This window comes from Vitis vinifera, chromosome 11, assembly GCF_030704535.1.
Source record: "Vitis vinifera cultivar Pinot Noir 40024 chromosome 11, ASM3070453v1".
NCBI lineage: Eukaryota > Viridiplantae > Streptophyta > Magnoliopsida > Vitales > Vitaceae > Vitis > Vitis vinifera.
The window spans coordinates 9,352,305-9,368,237 of record NC_081815.1 but is presented as its reverse complement, the minus strand read 5'-3'; the positions used below and the strand labels follow the sequence as shown (position 1 = coordinate 9,368,237).

The 15,933-nt window shown below is 36.7% G+C and overlaps 1 protein-coding gene across 1 annotated transcript; it reads right to left on the bottom strand.

Annotated features, from left to right (window-relative positions):
- Positions 1-1,211: 1,211 nt before the first annotated feature.
- LOC100246771 (uncharacterized) lies at positions 1,212-15,890 on the bottom strand. The gene is made up of 5 exons (XM_002274951.4): positions 15,644-15,890; positions 14,142-14,215; positions 13,938-14,041; positions 13,515-13,580; positions 1,212-1,856 (listed from the first exon to the last, which is right to left on the bottom strand). The coding sequence occupies exons 1-5, from the start codon at positions 15,706-15,708 to the stop codon at positions 1,596-1,598; spliced, it is 570 nt and encodes a 189-aa protein (XP_002274987.1). The 5' UTR covers positions 15,709-15,890; the 3' UTR covers positions 1,212-1,595.
- Between the last annotated feature and the right edge of the window lie 43 nt (positions 15,891-15,933).

Sequence of the window (15,933 nt, the reverse complement as noted above, 5' to 3'; positions counted from 1 at the left end):
ATTGAACAAAATTTAATCAATTATAATTTAAGTTCAAATGAATATTTTGATTGAGAACTCAACCTTAGTTAAGTTCTTTGCAAATTATAACTTAACATTTAGTTAAATCCAAATAAACATTTTGATTGAGAACTTAACCTTAGTTAGGTTCTTTGTAAATAAAACTTAATCATAGTTAAGTTTAGGTGAATATTATAATTGAGAACTTAATCTCAATTAAATTCTTCATAAACGATACTTAACCATAATTAAGTCTAGATGCATATTCTTTTTGAGAACTCAACTTTGGTTTAGTTCTTTATAAATGAAACTCAATTGTGGTCAATTTCAAGTGAATATTATGATTTAACCACAATTAAGTTTTTCATAAATAAAACTGGTGGTGTTTGTTTTTTTGGCTTTTTGCTGAAAACCATTTAGTTTTAAAATTTAGATTGTTTGTTTTTTTACTTTTTCATGACTTATTATAAAATTTTTACTAAATAGAAAAAGCCAGAATATGTGGCTTTTTTTAAATAGAAAAAATAACACAATGGTTTTTTTTACTTTTTAATACTTAATAGAAATAAAATACTACAAAAACAAACAACCTAATATTTAATACTATTAAGTATTAAAGTTCTATTTAGAATTAAGTAAAAAAACAAACACCACCAAATCATAGTTAAGTCCAAGTGAACATTCTGGTTGAGAACTAAATTAAGTTTTTTTAAATGAAACTCAATCATGTTCAAGTTTATATGAATATTCTGTTTAAGAATTAACTTACTAATAATACTTAAACCGTTATAATCTTTCATAAATGGAATTCGTTGCTTACCATCTTTTGACCTTGCTACATGGATAAAACTTTTCAACTCTTTTTAGACTAATTATTTAACTCTCATAACTCATTTTTTTATAGTTTACAGTGGAGAGATTATTTTTGGGCCTACACAATTGTAAAGTGAGGATTTAGATTTCTTCATCACTGAAGAAAAAGGGAAGGGAAAGGGAATATAAAAGAAAAATAATGTTGATTGTTTTCATCTCATAATTCCTTTTTATATTCATGAACAGAGATTAGAGGAAAGAATAGGGAGAACTCAACTTTCTCTACTAAGATAAAGAGAATATATATATACATTAAAAAAATCAAATATTAATATACGGAGACAAATCACAAATTGAACTAGGCTATAGATGGGCTCCAAGGAGATGAGCCTTGATGATAATGAAAATAGTTTTCCCCCTTTCTTAAGGAAATTTTTAAGAATTTTGCCAGTAATAACCCAAGTTCTGTTCTCCTACCATACAGCTGAAAAATATTACATTCTCAAATGGCAAAGCTGATCTATCAATCAACTTATTTCCTTCTCACGTTACACCTTTCATTGAACAGATGAAGCCTTAAATTCATTTTTCTCTACAACCAAAAAACCTCACAAATCCATATTAAGTCACCTAAATGCTGCATCAATGTGCATAATACCCTATCTTTTGATACAAATATGACCTATATTTCACATTCCACTCATGACCAAAGCATCTTCAGATGGAAAATGCTCAAGTTTTGAGCAACAGAGGCAGAAGTAGGAAGTTACTCGTCTACAAAATCAAATCCAAATGCTTCCAAAGGCTTCCTCAATTGCCCTTCTCTTGCTTAGTTCTATACTCCACCCTCCTGCCTTCCCACCTCTCTCTGCTCGTAGCTTCATCATTTCTTCATCATCAGCAGCATACCCTTCAGGACCAACTCCAACTGGAATCGGCTGTGGGGCCATGCCGGTTGGCCGTGGCTGCCCTCCAGGAACTGTAGGTGCATAGTGTCCTGGTGCACCAGCACCAATCCCAGCTTGAGAGCTCTGGCTTGTGGCCTATCTCAATAATCAAACACAAATCGTTATAACTGCACTATCCATAATGATGAACAAAGAATTAACGGGCTCATGAATGCCATCTTCACAATTTAAAAAAGCATGCTAATTGATAATTCGTGATAATGGCAAAGATCGTTGTCTAAAATTTCCAAATATCATTCTACATGTGGCAAAGGACCACAGTGGTAAGGGTTATATTTTTACTAGGTACGCATTGGTAGTCAAAGGAATAAATGAAGTTCAAAGGAGAGATATACGTTGAAATGAATTCATCAAGAAATAAGAGAAACAAAGGATGAGATCTACTTGAAGAGAAAGAGGCAAACCAAAACAAAGCAGTCTATATGACCTGATACACTCAATAGCTTGGCAGCATACAGCTCAACAAGCATTGCTAAACCAAAAGAAAATCCCCTGAAAGTATGTGATCTCTGAAGGCAACTAAAGCCTGAAAGACCAATACCCTGAAACTATGCCTGTCTATATTCCCCCTCACAGCTGTCTAACACTAAATGGGACATAAATTTCCTTTTGTCCTGTTTGGATCATGAAAAGTTTGAGGGAAAGTATGAAGAAAGGGAAATTATGAAGAAAGGGAAAATAAGGAGAAAAAGCAAAGAGGAAAATACAAATTGGTTTAAGTTCAATAATTTCTTTATACAATGCCTGTCCAATTGTGTTCCTCTATTAGAAAGAAAGAATGGAGAATTTAGAAATATAGAAGCTTTTTATCATTAATATTTTATTTTTCTTTGCATTTCCCATAATAGGCCATATAAGAAAATTTGAGATCCCCTCCTATGTATTTTTCTGTGTCCCTAATACTTTCTATGATATAAATTGAGCTTTAATTGGTGAAGGAAAATCATAAATACAACAGAAAACAGAGATCAAGCATTTAAACTGTGCCTAAAAGTTCTTAGGTCACGTATATATACAAGTCCCATGGACGGGATGATTTGCATTTTGCATCACCAAAAAAAAAAAAAAAAGAAATATGAAATATCTTAGGAAATAATAATAATATCACCCAAGTCCCTTGGACAGGATGATTTGCTTTTTAAAAAAAAAAAAAAAAAAAAAAAAAAAAGGAGGTGCTAAAGAAGCGACTCACAGAGTTACAGTATATATCAACTCACCCCCTTACAAAAGGACCCAAAACTCAAGGAAAGCACAAAAAACCCTCTCCCTTAACGCATACACACTCATTCTATAAAATCTATTAAGGTCGAAAGACCATCTTATATCCACAATTTGGTTTCCAACCAAAGCAAATACACAAAAGAAATTTTCAGCTTTTGAATGGACAGCACACCGTCCTCAAAAGCAATTGAATTCCTAGCCTTCCAAATAACCCAAAACAAGCATAACGGTCCCAGTTGCCACGCCACCTTCCTCTTCTTGCCCACAAAAGAGCCTTTCCAACCTAAAAGGGTTTCCTTTACCAAAAGCGGAAAGACCCAAGAAACTCCAAAAAAATAGGAGCAACGTCCACACCTCCCTTGTTCTTTCACAATGAAGGAGGAGGTGGTCAATCGACTCCCCACTCTTTTGGCACAAAAAACACCTATTTGCCAAAGCCCAACCCCTCTTTTGCAAGCAGTCCAAGGTTAAAACTCTTCCCCATAAAGCCTCCCACGCAAAGAAGCTTATCTTGGGTTGTGCATGAGAAATCCAAATAATCTTCAAAGGGAATGAAGCAAGAGACACCCGCTGCAAGGCCCTATACAAGGATTTTACCGAAAAAAACCCCATCCTTTGATTCCACCCATCTCACCCTATCCTCCTCATCCATCCTAACCATCTTCTCATCCAAGCAACAAAGTAATCTTCCCACTTCTTCCATCTCCCAATCATTAAAAGGCCTATTGAAACTAGGAGTCCAACTTCCCCTCCTCTCCCCCTCGGCTGTCCAAACTTCATTTACACAAGCCTCTTTAAACGTTGCTATAGCAAATAATGAAGGGAAAGCCTTGCATAAAGGGGTGGTTCCACGCCACTTATCTTTCCAAAACCTCATATTCTTACCATCCCCCACCTCAAAGCCAAAAAAAAGGGTTACTAGCTATCCCACCTTATTTATAGCTTTCCACAACCCAACTCCATAGGCCTCCCTAGCCTCACAAGATCTCCACCCTCCTCTTTCCTCCCCATATTTCCTTCTAATCACTTGATTCCAAAGGGCCTTTTTTTTGTTTGCAAAGCGTCAAGCCCACTTTCCAAAGAGAGCCTTATTGAAAGAACCAAGGCTCTTAACCCCCAAACGTCCTTTACTTTTGTCTTCACACACAATCGACCACCTTACCAAGTGCAGTTTTTGCTCAAGAGCCCCACCACCACACAGAAAATCCCTTTGTATCTATTCCAGTCTCATCTTAACCGCCCTAGGTAACTGGAAAATGGACATAAATAGATCGGTAGATTGGACAATGTACTTCAAATTAAGGTAATTCTCCCCCTTTTTGAGATGTACTCCCGCTTCCACATAGCCAATCTCTTTCGGAATCTTTCCTCTATTCCATCCCATGCACCAACAGATTTAAAAGGAGCACCCAAAGGCATTCCTAGATAGGTGGAGGGCAAATTTCCCACTTTATAACCGAACTCATCAGCCAACTCTTCCACATTCTCAACTCTACCAACTAAAATCAGTTCACTTTTTTCCAGATTCACTTTTAACCCTGACAAAGCCTCAAACTACATTAACAGCCAGCACAAATATGTCAACTGATCCTCTTTAGCCTCACAGAAAATCAACGTGTTATCAGCAAACAATAAATGTGAGATCTGGACCCCTTCACCCCTTCTTCCCCGAACCATACAAGGCGTCAAAAAACCTTCAGCAACTGCTCTTTTCAGCAAGCAACTAAAAGCCTCCATCACGATTACGAATAAATAAGGCGAGAGAGGGTCTCCTTGCCTTAAACCCCTTGAGCTTTGGAAAAAACCTATTGGGCTTCCATTCACCAAGACTAAAAATCTAACAATGGATAAACACCACTTTATCCAACTACACCACCTTCCCCCAAACCCCATTTTCTCCAACACCGCTAATAGAAACGACCAGTCCACGTGATCATAGGTTTTCTCAATGTCTAATTTGCAAAGAATTGCCCCTCTATTACTTTTCAAAATGGAATCTATTGCCTCATTAGCGATCAGCACTGCATCCATAATTTGTCACCCCTCCACAAAAGCATTTTGAGACATTGAGATCACCTTGGCTAACACTCCTTTCAATCTGTTAGCCAACACCTTAGCTAACCATTTGTATAGTCCTCCCATCAATCTTATTAGCCTAAAATCTTTCAAGTCCTCAACCCCCCCTTTCTTAGGAATCAACACTAAAAAGGTTGCATTCAAACTTCTAACAAATCTTCCAGTCTCATGGAACTGTCTGAAAAAATTCATAACCTCCTCCTTCACAAAATCCTAAGAAAACTGCCAAAAAGCCATTGAGAAACCGTCAGGTCCTGGTGTTTTCTCTCCGCAACAGCCTAACAGCACTACAAAAACCTCTTCCTCTAAGAAAGGCTTCTTCAGCCCCTCCACATCCACCTCTTCCAACCTCTCAAAATTTAAACCATCTATACCAGGCTTCTAGTCACCAGGATCTGCCAACAGGCCTTGGAAAGTTCTGCTCACCTCCTCTTTGATTTCACTTTCCTCAGTTAAACACCTCCCATTCACCTTTACTCTAGTCGGTTGATTCTTTCTTTTGTGAGCATTAGCCATCTGATGAAAAAACCTAGTGTTTCTATCCCCCTCCTTCAACCAAATTTCCCTAGACTTCTGCCTCCAAGACACTTCTTCTAAAAAGGCCCACTTCTTATATGACTCCCTTGCCTCCTTCCTAGCCTCTTCTTTTTCCAATGACAAAGATCAAACCCCCTCTTCCTTATCCTAGTAATCCATTAAATTCCACGCATTCTGCTTCTTGGAATCAATCTGCCCAAAAACCTCTTTATTCCAACTTCTCAAAATCGGTTTTAAAGCCTTCAATTTTTCAGTCAAAATGAAGCTGGCTGATCCACTAACTTGAATCCCCTACCACCACTGTCTCAGCACCTCTTTAAAGCCCTCCTCCTTCAACCACATATTCTCAAATCTTAAGGGCGTGGGCCCTCTCCTCATTCCTCCCCCATCTAGAAGAATCGGAGAGTGATCAAAAACCGGCCTAGCCAGTACAACTTGAATGGCCCCTTGAAAATGAGCTTCCCAATCCTCAGAAATAAAGAAACGATCAATTCTTGACTTTAACCGATTATTGAGACCTCCACACCACGTGAACAGCCCCCCTTGAAGAAGCAAATCCCTTAGTTCTAACTCCTCAACCACCTCTGAGAATCTCCTCATCGTCGGGGACATATGGCCTTCTCGACTCCGCTCAGAAGGGAATCTTATCATGTTGAAGTCTCCTACTACACACCATGGCTCATTCCATAAACCTCTAATTGCCCCCAGCTCACTCAAAAAATCTTTTCTCGCCACTTTCACTGTGGGCCCATACACTCCTGAAAAACTCCAACAAAAACAATCCCCGCAGTTCTTAAATCAGCAAGAAACTGTAAATTTACCCACCTCCATCTCCACCATTTGCAACACCTTTTCATCCTAAAACACCACAGAAAGTTACCCTTTCTTTTAAGGCCCAATCCAGATGGGCTTGTGTAGCATCCCCCTCACTTAAGCCCACCCCTCCACTCCCTTTACCTCAAGCCGTCTTCCCAAAAGTTGAAAAATCTTCAGCTGTACCATTCGTCCAGTCTCCATCACGTTTTTCTTCCCCTCCAGCCTTACTGATTGAATCTGCCCCATCAGCCTCTACTACACGCAATCTCTCCTTCCCTTTGCTACTGCAACTCCCCGCTCGTGAGCCCACATCCCATTCTTCCCTAGCCTTTTCCCCTTCTCCCCCTTTCAACTTCTTCATCGGCACCACTTCAGAGATCCATGGCAGCCTCTCCCACCACAGCTGTAATGCATAGCAATAAGCATCAACCACTAAATGCAAAGTTCCCGGAAAAAAATTCCCCCTGTTCTTCACCAAAATTCTGGCCCATTGGAACTGAGAACAATTCTTTGTTTTTACATCCACCTCAACAAAGCCTCCACAACAGTCTCCAATTCTCTTAAACATCTCTTCACTCCAACAATGAAGTGGGAGTCCCACCACTCTTACCCATACTTCTTTTGCTTGGCTTCCTACCTTCAAGCATCCTGCCTTCTCGCTCCATCTCTCTAAATGCAGCACTTTGTCTTTAAAGCGTCGCGTCCCCCTCTTTAGCACTCTCTCTGCCTCCTCTTCATCTTCGAACTCCAGCAACATGAAAGGTCCTCCCATGCTCAACACTTTCATACCTTTTTTTAGATTCCAGTTGCGCTCCCCCCATTTTCTAATTGAAAACAGCTCCGTCTCCACCACTGGCCCGTCATACCATCTTCCAACAAGGCACCGGCCCAGCCCTTCCTCCCTATTTCTCAACCCTCTCCCTCCAACCTGAAGCCATAATGCATCTCCTTGCCTTCCAGCCGACTCCTTAGCAACATCCACAAAGGTCTTTTTCTCACCCTCCACCTTCTTTCCAAGGCATCTTTCATCCTTACCTTCTACTGTCACCACTTTCGGCTTTGAATCAACTCGTAGTGCTTCTTCAATCTTTGCTTCCTCTTGAGTAACTACCCCTAGAGCCCGAAGTTTCTCAGCGAAAAAGGCCCAACCTCCTAGCAAACCCTTACCTTCGGGGACAACTAAGCAAAATCTCTTAGTCTCTACGTCAACAACAAAACAAAGGATGTATCTCCCCACCCCATTTTCACGTCTTTCCAATCTGAACTTTCTACCCTCTTCCTCCCATACTTTAACTAATCTTCCATTCTTTTCCTCCCTGCAGCATTCTTCAAGACCTTCAAGAAATTTTCTCAAACTTGCCACCCCGAATCTGATCCAGGAGGAGAACCCTCTACTCCTCTCCACAATGGTACCTCTTAGCTTCCCTCTTACTTCCTCTAATGAAACTTCAAACATCTCCGACTCTATCGCAAGCCAACACTTTCCCCCTCTCATGAGCACTTTCCCCAGAAATCAATGGAAACTTAATCATGCAAGCCAGAAAAAAAGGATGCCAAAAATGGAAACAGAAAAACAAACATCAAGCCAGTAGTAGGTTAATCCACACTCCAACTTCCAGCAATGAAAGAAAGAAGAATGCTCTCATTTTTTAAAACATGTCAACAACAAAAACCTAGTATACTCCTCATTCAGTGCAAGGAAGTCCTTGGACAAAATCCATTTGAGAAATCCTCCCAAATAGAATTTGGAATTGGTAAAAGAATGTAAAGACCAGTATTCTGAGCTTGACCCTTGGCAACTCGGCATCTATAGCATTTCCTCCCTCTGTGGACGCTTATCATCCAGATCAGATGTGTAATTTGGCAGCATGATTTGCTTTTTGCATCACCAAAAAAATATATATATATATATACATATATATATATATGAAAGAATAATAACAATAATAATAATAATAATAAAGAAATATGAAATAATAATAATATTATTATTAATAATTATCATGCCCAAAATGACAATTGGATGATTAGCTTTTTCCATAACCAGAAACAAAGAAACATGAACAAATATATATGAATCCATCTCCATGAACAAAGAAATACGAACAAAAAAAACATGAAAAATGCTTTTTAATGACAAATGGATGATTAGCTTTTTCCATAACCAAAAACAAAGAAAGATGAACAAATAAATATGAATCCATCTCCAGGAACAAAGAAATACAAACAAAAAAATATACAACAAAGAAATATGAATTATGCTTAGGAAAAAATAATGGTAATATATAGCTAAGTCACACTTTGATCTAAAACTTGGATTTATAGTAGGAGCTCCCCCAGGCTTTAACATGCATGATTTAGTCTATATCCAATCAGCTAGGGCTCCCAAAGAGGTATTTCAAGGGGAGAATGTTGCATCCGCTCAAATGGTTAAAAAAAAATCCAGCCAATTTCCCATCTCAATCAATGAAAATTCTTACCATGAACCAATGGTAAGGACTACTTTCATTCCCTATGTAAGTTCACTTTGTCAAGAGTATGAAGACCATTTTATTCATTAAAGTTTCAGTAAACAATTTCATCCCATCCATTACAAGTTACGCCTATATGAATCTCTCTTTTTTTTTTTTTTTTCCAATCTAGGTTCTCAACATGGTAACTTCTAAAATGACTCCTTAAGCAGGTCAGAGTTTCTTCTAGCCCAAGGCATTCACAAAACTTTCCTATTATCTTTGTGTTAATGTCTTTATGCGGCCAGTTCCTTGGTAATTATGCAATGAGTGCTTTTGGGAAAAAGCTCTCAAGATTTTGCATAAAAATCAACCTGGAGTGCTGAAAATGCAAAAGGAAGCAATAACAATAATATCTAGCCTAAGGCATTCATTATTTCACAAAATTTTCCTGTCTTCTTTGTGTTTTTCCAGTGCCCCCAATCCTTTAGCTGTAGTCTACAGATGTCTCCATTCATGATGAAACCAAGGCTTGACTAATCTTGAAACTCAAAACACTTCAGATCTTCAGTCATCTAGTCAACCTAATCAAATTCAATTTGGTCTCCAAATTTTTTGATTCAACGAGTGAATGAAAAATAGTTAGATCAAGAACCTGATCCATCCAGCAACTATCCAACTTGCCCATTATGAAAACCACAGTAAACATCATATGCAAATATCTAGTCAATTCCCAAATTTTATCATATTCTGATTCCAAATTTCCCAAATTCATACCAACCTCTAGGGAAAGCTTCATAAGTCAGGACTGAGAAAATTTTTAACATACTTTGTTCTAGACTCCATATTCACTGCACATGCCAACAAAAACCTTATCCCAATTATATGACCAAGCCTGCATCAATTCCATTTCTTCCTAGAGCCACTTATTCAGTTAAACCATAATCCATCACATTTCTATCACCATGAACTTTTTGGCTACCTTTCATCCTTGTAGCATAGTTTTTATTGTGATTTAACTTATAGATCAAGTGAACTCAGGTACTCATGGCAGGGATCAATGTCTGCGTTGGATTCATATATTTTCATGTTCTCAAAACTTCTACGCCCTAGGATGAAGTGAACAAATAGTTTGTCCACCATGTGCACTTATCTCCCTCCTAATATTTATTTAACAGAACAACATTATAAAAATACCATATGTAAATACCAATCTAAACAACGTATCCTATATAAGAAATTGTGTGATAAAAATGTTCTTGTCCAAAAAATATAAGAGGAAGAAACTCACTGCACTTTCAACTGATTGGAAATTCCTATATGGAGGTGTCCAAAGTAGGCATGTTCAACACACATACCTTACTCATCCCTATATTTTGAAGCACTCAGGACATACTTCACACATTTTAAAGCATCAATGTCACATAACTTATCCAGAGTTTCTGTACTACCATACTGATGAAGGATGATGAGGCAACCAAAAACTATCATAAATTTCTTTAGATGCTAGGATTTTAAGGGTTTAGAACAAAAATGTTAGTCCAAATTCCTAGCAGAACTTAAGTAATAAACAATCAATGGAATCAAAGCACCAAAAAATAGAGGAAAAACAACAGAATGCTTCCAAAGCACCATTCCACGTGGGACCAACACAGTATGATGAACCACTGGAACATGTAACCTAAAAGGTGAAAAAAACTCATACAAGACAGCTCAATTTCATTCCCTTAATGTCTAAATCCATAGAGTGTGTGTTTTCCATGGTTTTAAAAACCGGACCGGACCGGCCGGTCCGACCGGTTGAACCGTCGACCGGTGAACTTTCCGGTTCGGTCCGTTTCAATGAACTGTTTGTGGTCGAACCGGCATTGAACCGTTCAAACCGACGGTTGAACCGTCGAACCGGACAAACCGTCCAGTTTTTTGCAAACCGGTTACACCTTAGAAACAATTTTTTGTTTACCATGTAAAAGGCCCATTCCAGGCCCAACCTATGGTTTTCCTTTTTCCAAGTCCCTAGACCTAGTCCGAAGATAAAATTAACACTTTATATGGGCCATGCCCACAAAAGCCCAATTTGCTGCCATTTTCTATTTTAAAATAACACTTCAAATCGGGCCATGTTTCCGGGCCAAGCTTCCAGGCCCATCTTGCTGGCTTGTTTGAATTGAAGGCAAGTGGGAAGCTATTTATAGAGCACATGGAGCACATAAAATTCATGTGCTTCCGATGTGGGATTGGGAATGAGACTCATTAGAGGATAACATTGCCTCTTGAGGGTTGGAAGCACGGAATTTGATTTTATTACAAATTTTTATCATATAAAATCTTTTAAAAAAATGTAAATATTTAAATTCATGTTTATTTTTATAATAATAATTATAAAAAATAATATAAATTAATTAATATAATAATTTTAAAACAACAAAATACAAAGACAAAAAGATAAAATTAAATATTATAAATTTTTTCATCTTAAATATATATTCTTTCTTAAATATTACATATTTCTATTTAATCAAATTTAAAATATTAAAATTTATCATTTAATTTAATTTAATATACCAAATATAAAAATCAAACATTATTAAAATTTGTAATTTTATATATTTTTAATTTTTATAATTATTTTTAATTTTATATAATATATAAATTATATATTTAATTATTTATTACATCACCGGTTCAATAGCGGTTCGACCACCGGTCCGACTAGTGAACCGTGAACCGGGAACTTTTCCAGTTCGATCACCGGTCCGGTTTTTAAAACATTGGTGTTTTCAGACACTTTGATTTTATAAGTTGATTTGAATCTAAAAGTTCCTATTTGATAGATATCTTTAATTTCTTGTTTGGGCATTTCCCATATTTTTTATATATTGTTCAAGAGTATCAATTGATACATTCAATTGATTCTCAAATTTTGAAGTATTTTCTTCTAACATTTTGAGATCATTTTCCATCCTGTTTAAACTACTATTTGAGCTACTTCTACAAAGATTTCCAAACAAATTTGACATTTTGATTTATGTTTTCTTTGTTTAAATCTTGGCAACTTAGTGGGACCACCAGTGGGAACACCTAAACGCCACCATGGCTACAAACGGCTTACCAACGCATACAAGGGCTGACCAACGCTAAGCAGTTGCAACTTAAAAAAATATTCTAAATAAATGGCAAATTCAATTTGAAAATAAACTTAGTAAATGGCTCTGATACCAATAAACACAGGATCGAGGATGAGCAGAAAATGAATAGAAGGAAGAACACTTTTATCTGAAAATCAATTAGAACTTTGAAGAAATCTCTCAGTTAAATCTGGAGGAGTCACAATGGTCTCACTTAAAACCCAGATAACTTTGACAGAGTTTCTAGAAAGTACATAGACTTTCAAAGAGGTTCTTTTGATATGCACAGTACAAAAACTCATTATAATGAAAGCCACTATGTGGGCTGGCCAAGAATAGCAATTAAATAATGAAAGTTACAGCTCCAAGAACTTCTAAAATAACGTCTTAATGCTCTAAAACTAAGTTAAGGTGATAAACTTCCCAAAAGAAGTTGTCAGATACATAAACAAGCAATAAACCATCACCCAGTATGAAATTGTAATCTGTAATTTGGCTATACAACTGAGAACACACTAGAAAAGAGATGCTAACAGCTAAGCTTTGCCCATCAAAAAGGTATTTAAATAGTTCCAAAATATAAAAGAATTAGGACCTCTAGGTATAGGCACTTACTCTGTAAATATCAAAGAAACTTAACATAATGTAATCTAAGTCTTGATTCCACAATTCTTAAGGTACACTCACCTATTTTCTGTTGTCCTGAGTCCTGGCCCCCTTTTTTGTTCAGCATTGTCGGCACCCACAGTTTTAAAATTTTAATATCTCACACAAGTGGTCAGTGAGGTTTAGATCTAGATCTGGCACCTGGATCACATTGATGTTGAATTTAAATGGAAAAAAAAAATTATCCCTTTTTCGGAACTTTGGTAACAAAACAGGAAACTTTGGGGCGATACCCTGTTTACACAATCTTTAATTAGGCAGAAAATTGATAAGAAAAAAAAAACACTCAAAATTTTCAGAGAAGTTTGGTGCAAATTGAAGTACCTTTTTTTTTTTCTCTTTGGAAATTCAATTTGTAGACAAAATCCAGCCATAAAATCAACATATATTGATTTCCAGCTGGACAGAGCCCAAGATTAGTACCAAATACCAGAACCTTGTATACTTTGTGAGCTTTCTTGAAGGAATACAAATTTTAAAATTACATATAAACTTTTATTGACCATTTTAGCACAGTTGGCTGGTGGATTAGATGGTGCACCACCTTTAGAGTCAAGGAAAATAGTCACAAGTCTCCACTCATGAAATCGTGAAATTTGTCAAGATCATCAAATTCCACTACCAATTTGGTGCTTGCAGGCTGAAAATCAAAAATTTTCTAACATTTGGACAGCCATGTCCCAGCCCTGGAAGTTGATCGATTAACTCTAAACAACCTCAAATCTTGATTTGAAATTATAAATGAATCCAAGAAAAGAAAGTATTTGCAATGCCACCAAAAAAGGTATTAAGAAGACATTCAGTAACTCAAGGAATGATAATCCATAAGATCATCTCACCCCATCAGTATCTGTCTGTACAGGTTGTCCCTTGCTTGCTGCCATAGCTGCTGCTAATTCTTCAGCCTATTTGAACATTGCCAAGATTTAAAACCTCTCAGTCACTTCTGTATGACACATAACAAAATTCACTATTGCTTTTTTCCTTAATAGGCAAATTAAGAGAATATATTAAATGCACCTGAAAAAGGCACAAGAAAGTACACAAAGTACATACAAATAGCACCAACAGGCAAGCAAAAAGGAAGAGAGAAAAAACCTTGGTGAATTCTGTGAAATTTACTAATGCTAGCATGAGGTACTCATATTGTAAAATTTTATTGTGTGACCTTGAGAAGCAAACAAATACTGTTCTCACTTTTCAGGAAAACAATTGGTAGATTTTTCAGAGGGAAACATAGATTTTTTTTTTTTCTGAAGTACCTTTCGAGCTCGATTAATCATTATCTGTTCAGCATTTTCTTCCTGATACTTTGCAATTTTCACTTCGATAGCAGGGACATCTATTCCTTCAATCAAATTTGTAGCTTTAACAAAAGCACTTCTGTCAATATTGCACCCTTACAATTGGAATGATAAAATAAAGTTGACAAAATTCTCAGAAATATACAAATTTGAGATACTTACTCATGTCCTCTACTTCCTCCAAGTAATCATTGTATTCTCTCAAGGAAGGAAAATCATCTTCCCTTTTATTGAATCTTCATAATTGTGAAATGATGAAACTATTAGTTAACAAAATAAATGTCAAAATAAACATGTAGATATATGTATACATACTTACAAACACACCTCCATATATACATGAACATACACACAAGCCACACACATATTGACTTTCCTAATAATGTGTCGAGGTGTCTATATTCACATACACTACACATATACACAGTGATGGAGCCAGAAAATCGGGTTTAGGGGGCTAAGATTTTAATATTTATTTCAGAGGAGGCAAAAAAAAATACACATTTCCTTAGTCTAGCCCAATGGTAAGCACTCAAACCTTTAAAAGAAGGTGTGAATAGGTTCAAATCCTCACCAAGTACCGAATATCACCAGGGCTCAAGGTGGCTTCGCCACTGCATGTACATATACACATTCATATATGCATATTTTACACATATATGGCACATTTGAATACCACAAGTTATCCAGCACACTCAAAAGATGCAGATAATATGTTAATTTTCAAACAGTTCCGCTTGTTTCAACAATCCCCTATCCATATACATGACCAACAAAGTAAGGCGCAAGACAAATGGGAAGGAAAAAAAGAAAGGATTATAAGAAAGGGAAAAAAATGGGTTAAAGTGGATGAGCATATCTCCATACTATTCACATCCACAAGCACAAGCAAAACATTGTAAAATAATATATCAAAAATAATCATATCTGAGATTTGCATCTTTCCATTGCTATTGCACATAATGCTGAATGCAAAATAATGCCAAATGTTTCTTCTTCAAGAATTTGAAACCAAACAAGATAAATAAGTGCTTTAAATTAAGACATTACGATATATGGGCAATATGAACCCTACAGGAGATTCCAAATCCTCTAATTTTCCTTTTCATACAACATTTCTTATAAACACAAGATTCAAACATCCATGACAAACTTGCAATAGGCAACAATAAAATCACTCTTTTTCCTGTTTCCCCCTTTGGATTGTTGAGAAAATGCATGAAAAGCAAAGTAAAAAAGAGCCCTGAAATTTTGTTACAAAAAATAAACATCCTAAAACCCAAAACTTAAAAAGAGAAGAAAGAAAAAACAAAACAAATATTGGTTTCTTTGCTCCTGATAGTATTTTCGCAGCAACCAAACAGAGTTACCACTTAAAGAAACTGTAACCAATGCCCTATGCAATTTGATTGGATTGATAAATTTTATGAATCTTGACCCTTGATTTTCAGCTGAATTACATGTTAACCCAATGCCAAAATCACATTCAGCCCTAATGACTATGTGGCAGCCGCATGCCAAAAACAAATATTGAATGCATTAAAGAAAAACAAAAAAAAAGATCTCCAGATTGAATTCGAAATTCATTTGATAAGATGGAAAAATCAAAACAAAAGACAAATAAATCTTAAGGAAGTTTTTAGGGAGGGAGAGGGGGAGAGTACATGCTGGAGATTCTTCTTCTGATAGCAATCTCCTTGTTAAAAGTAGTAGCAGAGACCACCACCATTGTTGCCCTTCTTTCTCAGATTCTCTACAATCAACTAACTGCTCACACTCACCACTGCCGCCTATAACCGTTGATTTCACTGACTTTGCTCTGGATTTTACGTGGGACTCTCTCTCTCGTTCAGAAAATTAAGACATGGGGTTTGAGGCGTTATTCATGGATGGCTTAGAGCCTAAACCTGGGCCTGGGCCTGGGCATGGGCATACCACTTGTCCATCCATTTGG

What these genes read in the sequence shown, in the direction of transcription:
- LOC100246771 (XM_002274951.4), bottom strand. Translation starts at nt 15,708, where the DNA reads ATGGTGGTGGTCTCTGCTACTACTTTTAACAAGGAGATTGCTATCAGA. An exon ending in GGAGGAAGTAGAGGACATGA is followed by an intron (nt 14,042 to 14,141) that starts GTAAGTATCTCA and finishes CTTTTGTTAAAG; the next exon opens with CTACAAATTTGATTGAAGGA. An exon ending in TACAGACAGATACTGATGGG is followed by an intron (nt 1,857 to 13,514) that starts GTGAGATGATCT and finishes TTATTGAGATAG; the next exon opens with GCCACAAGCCAGAGCTCTCA.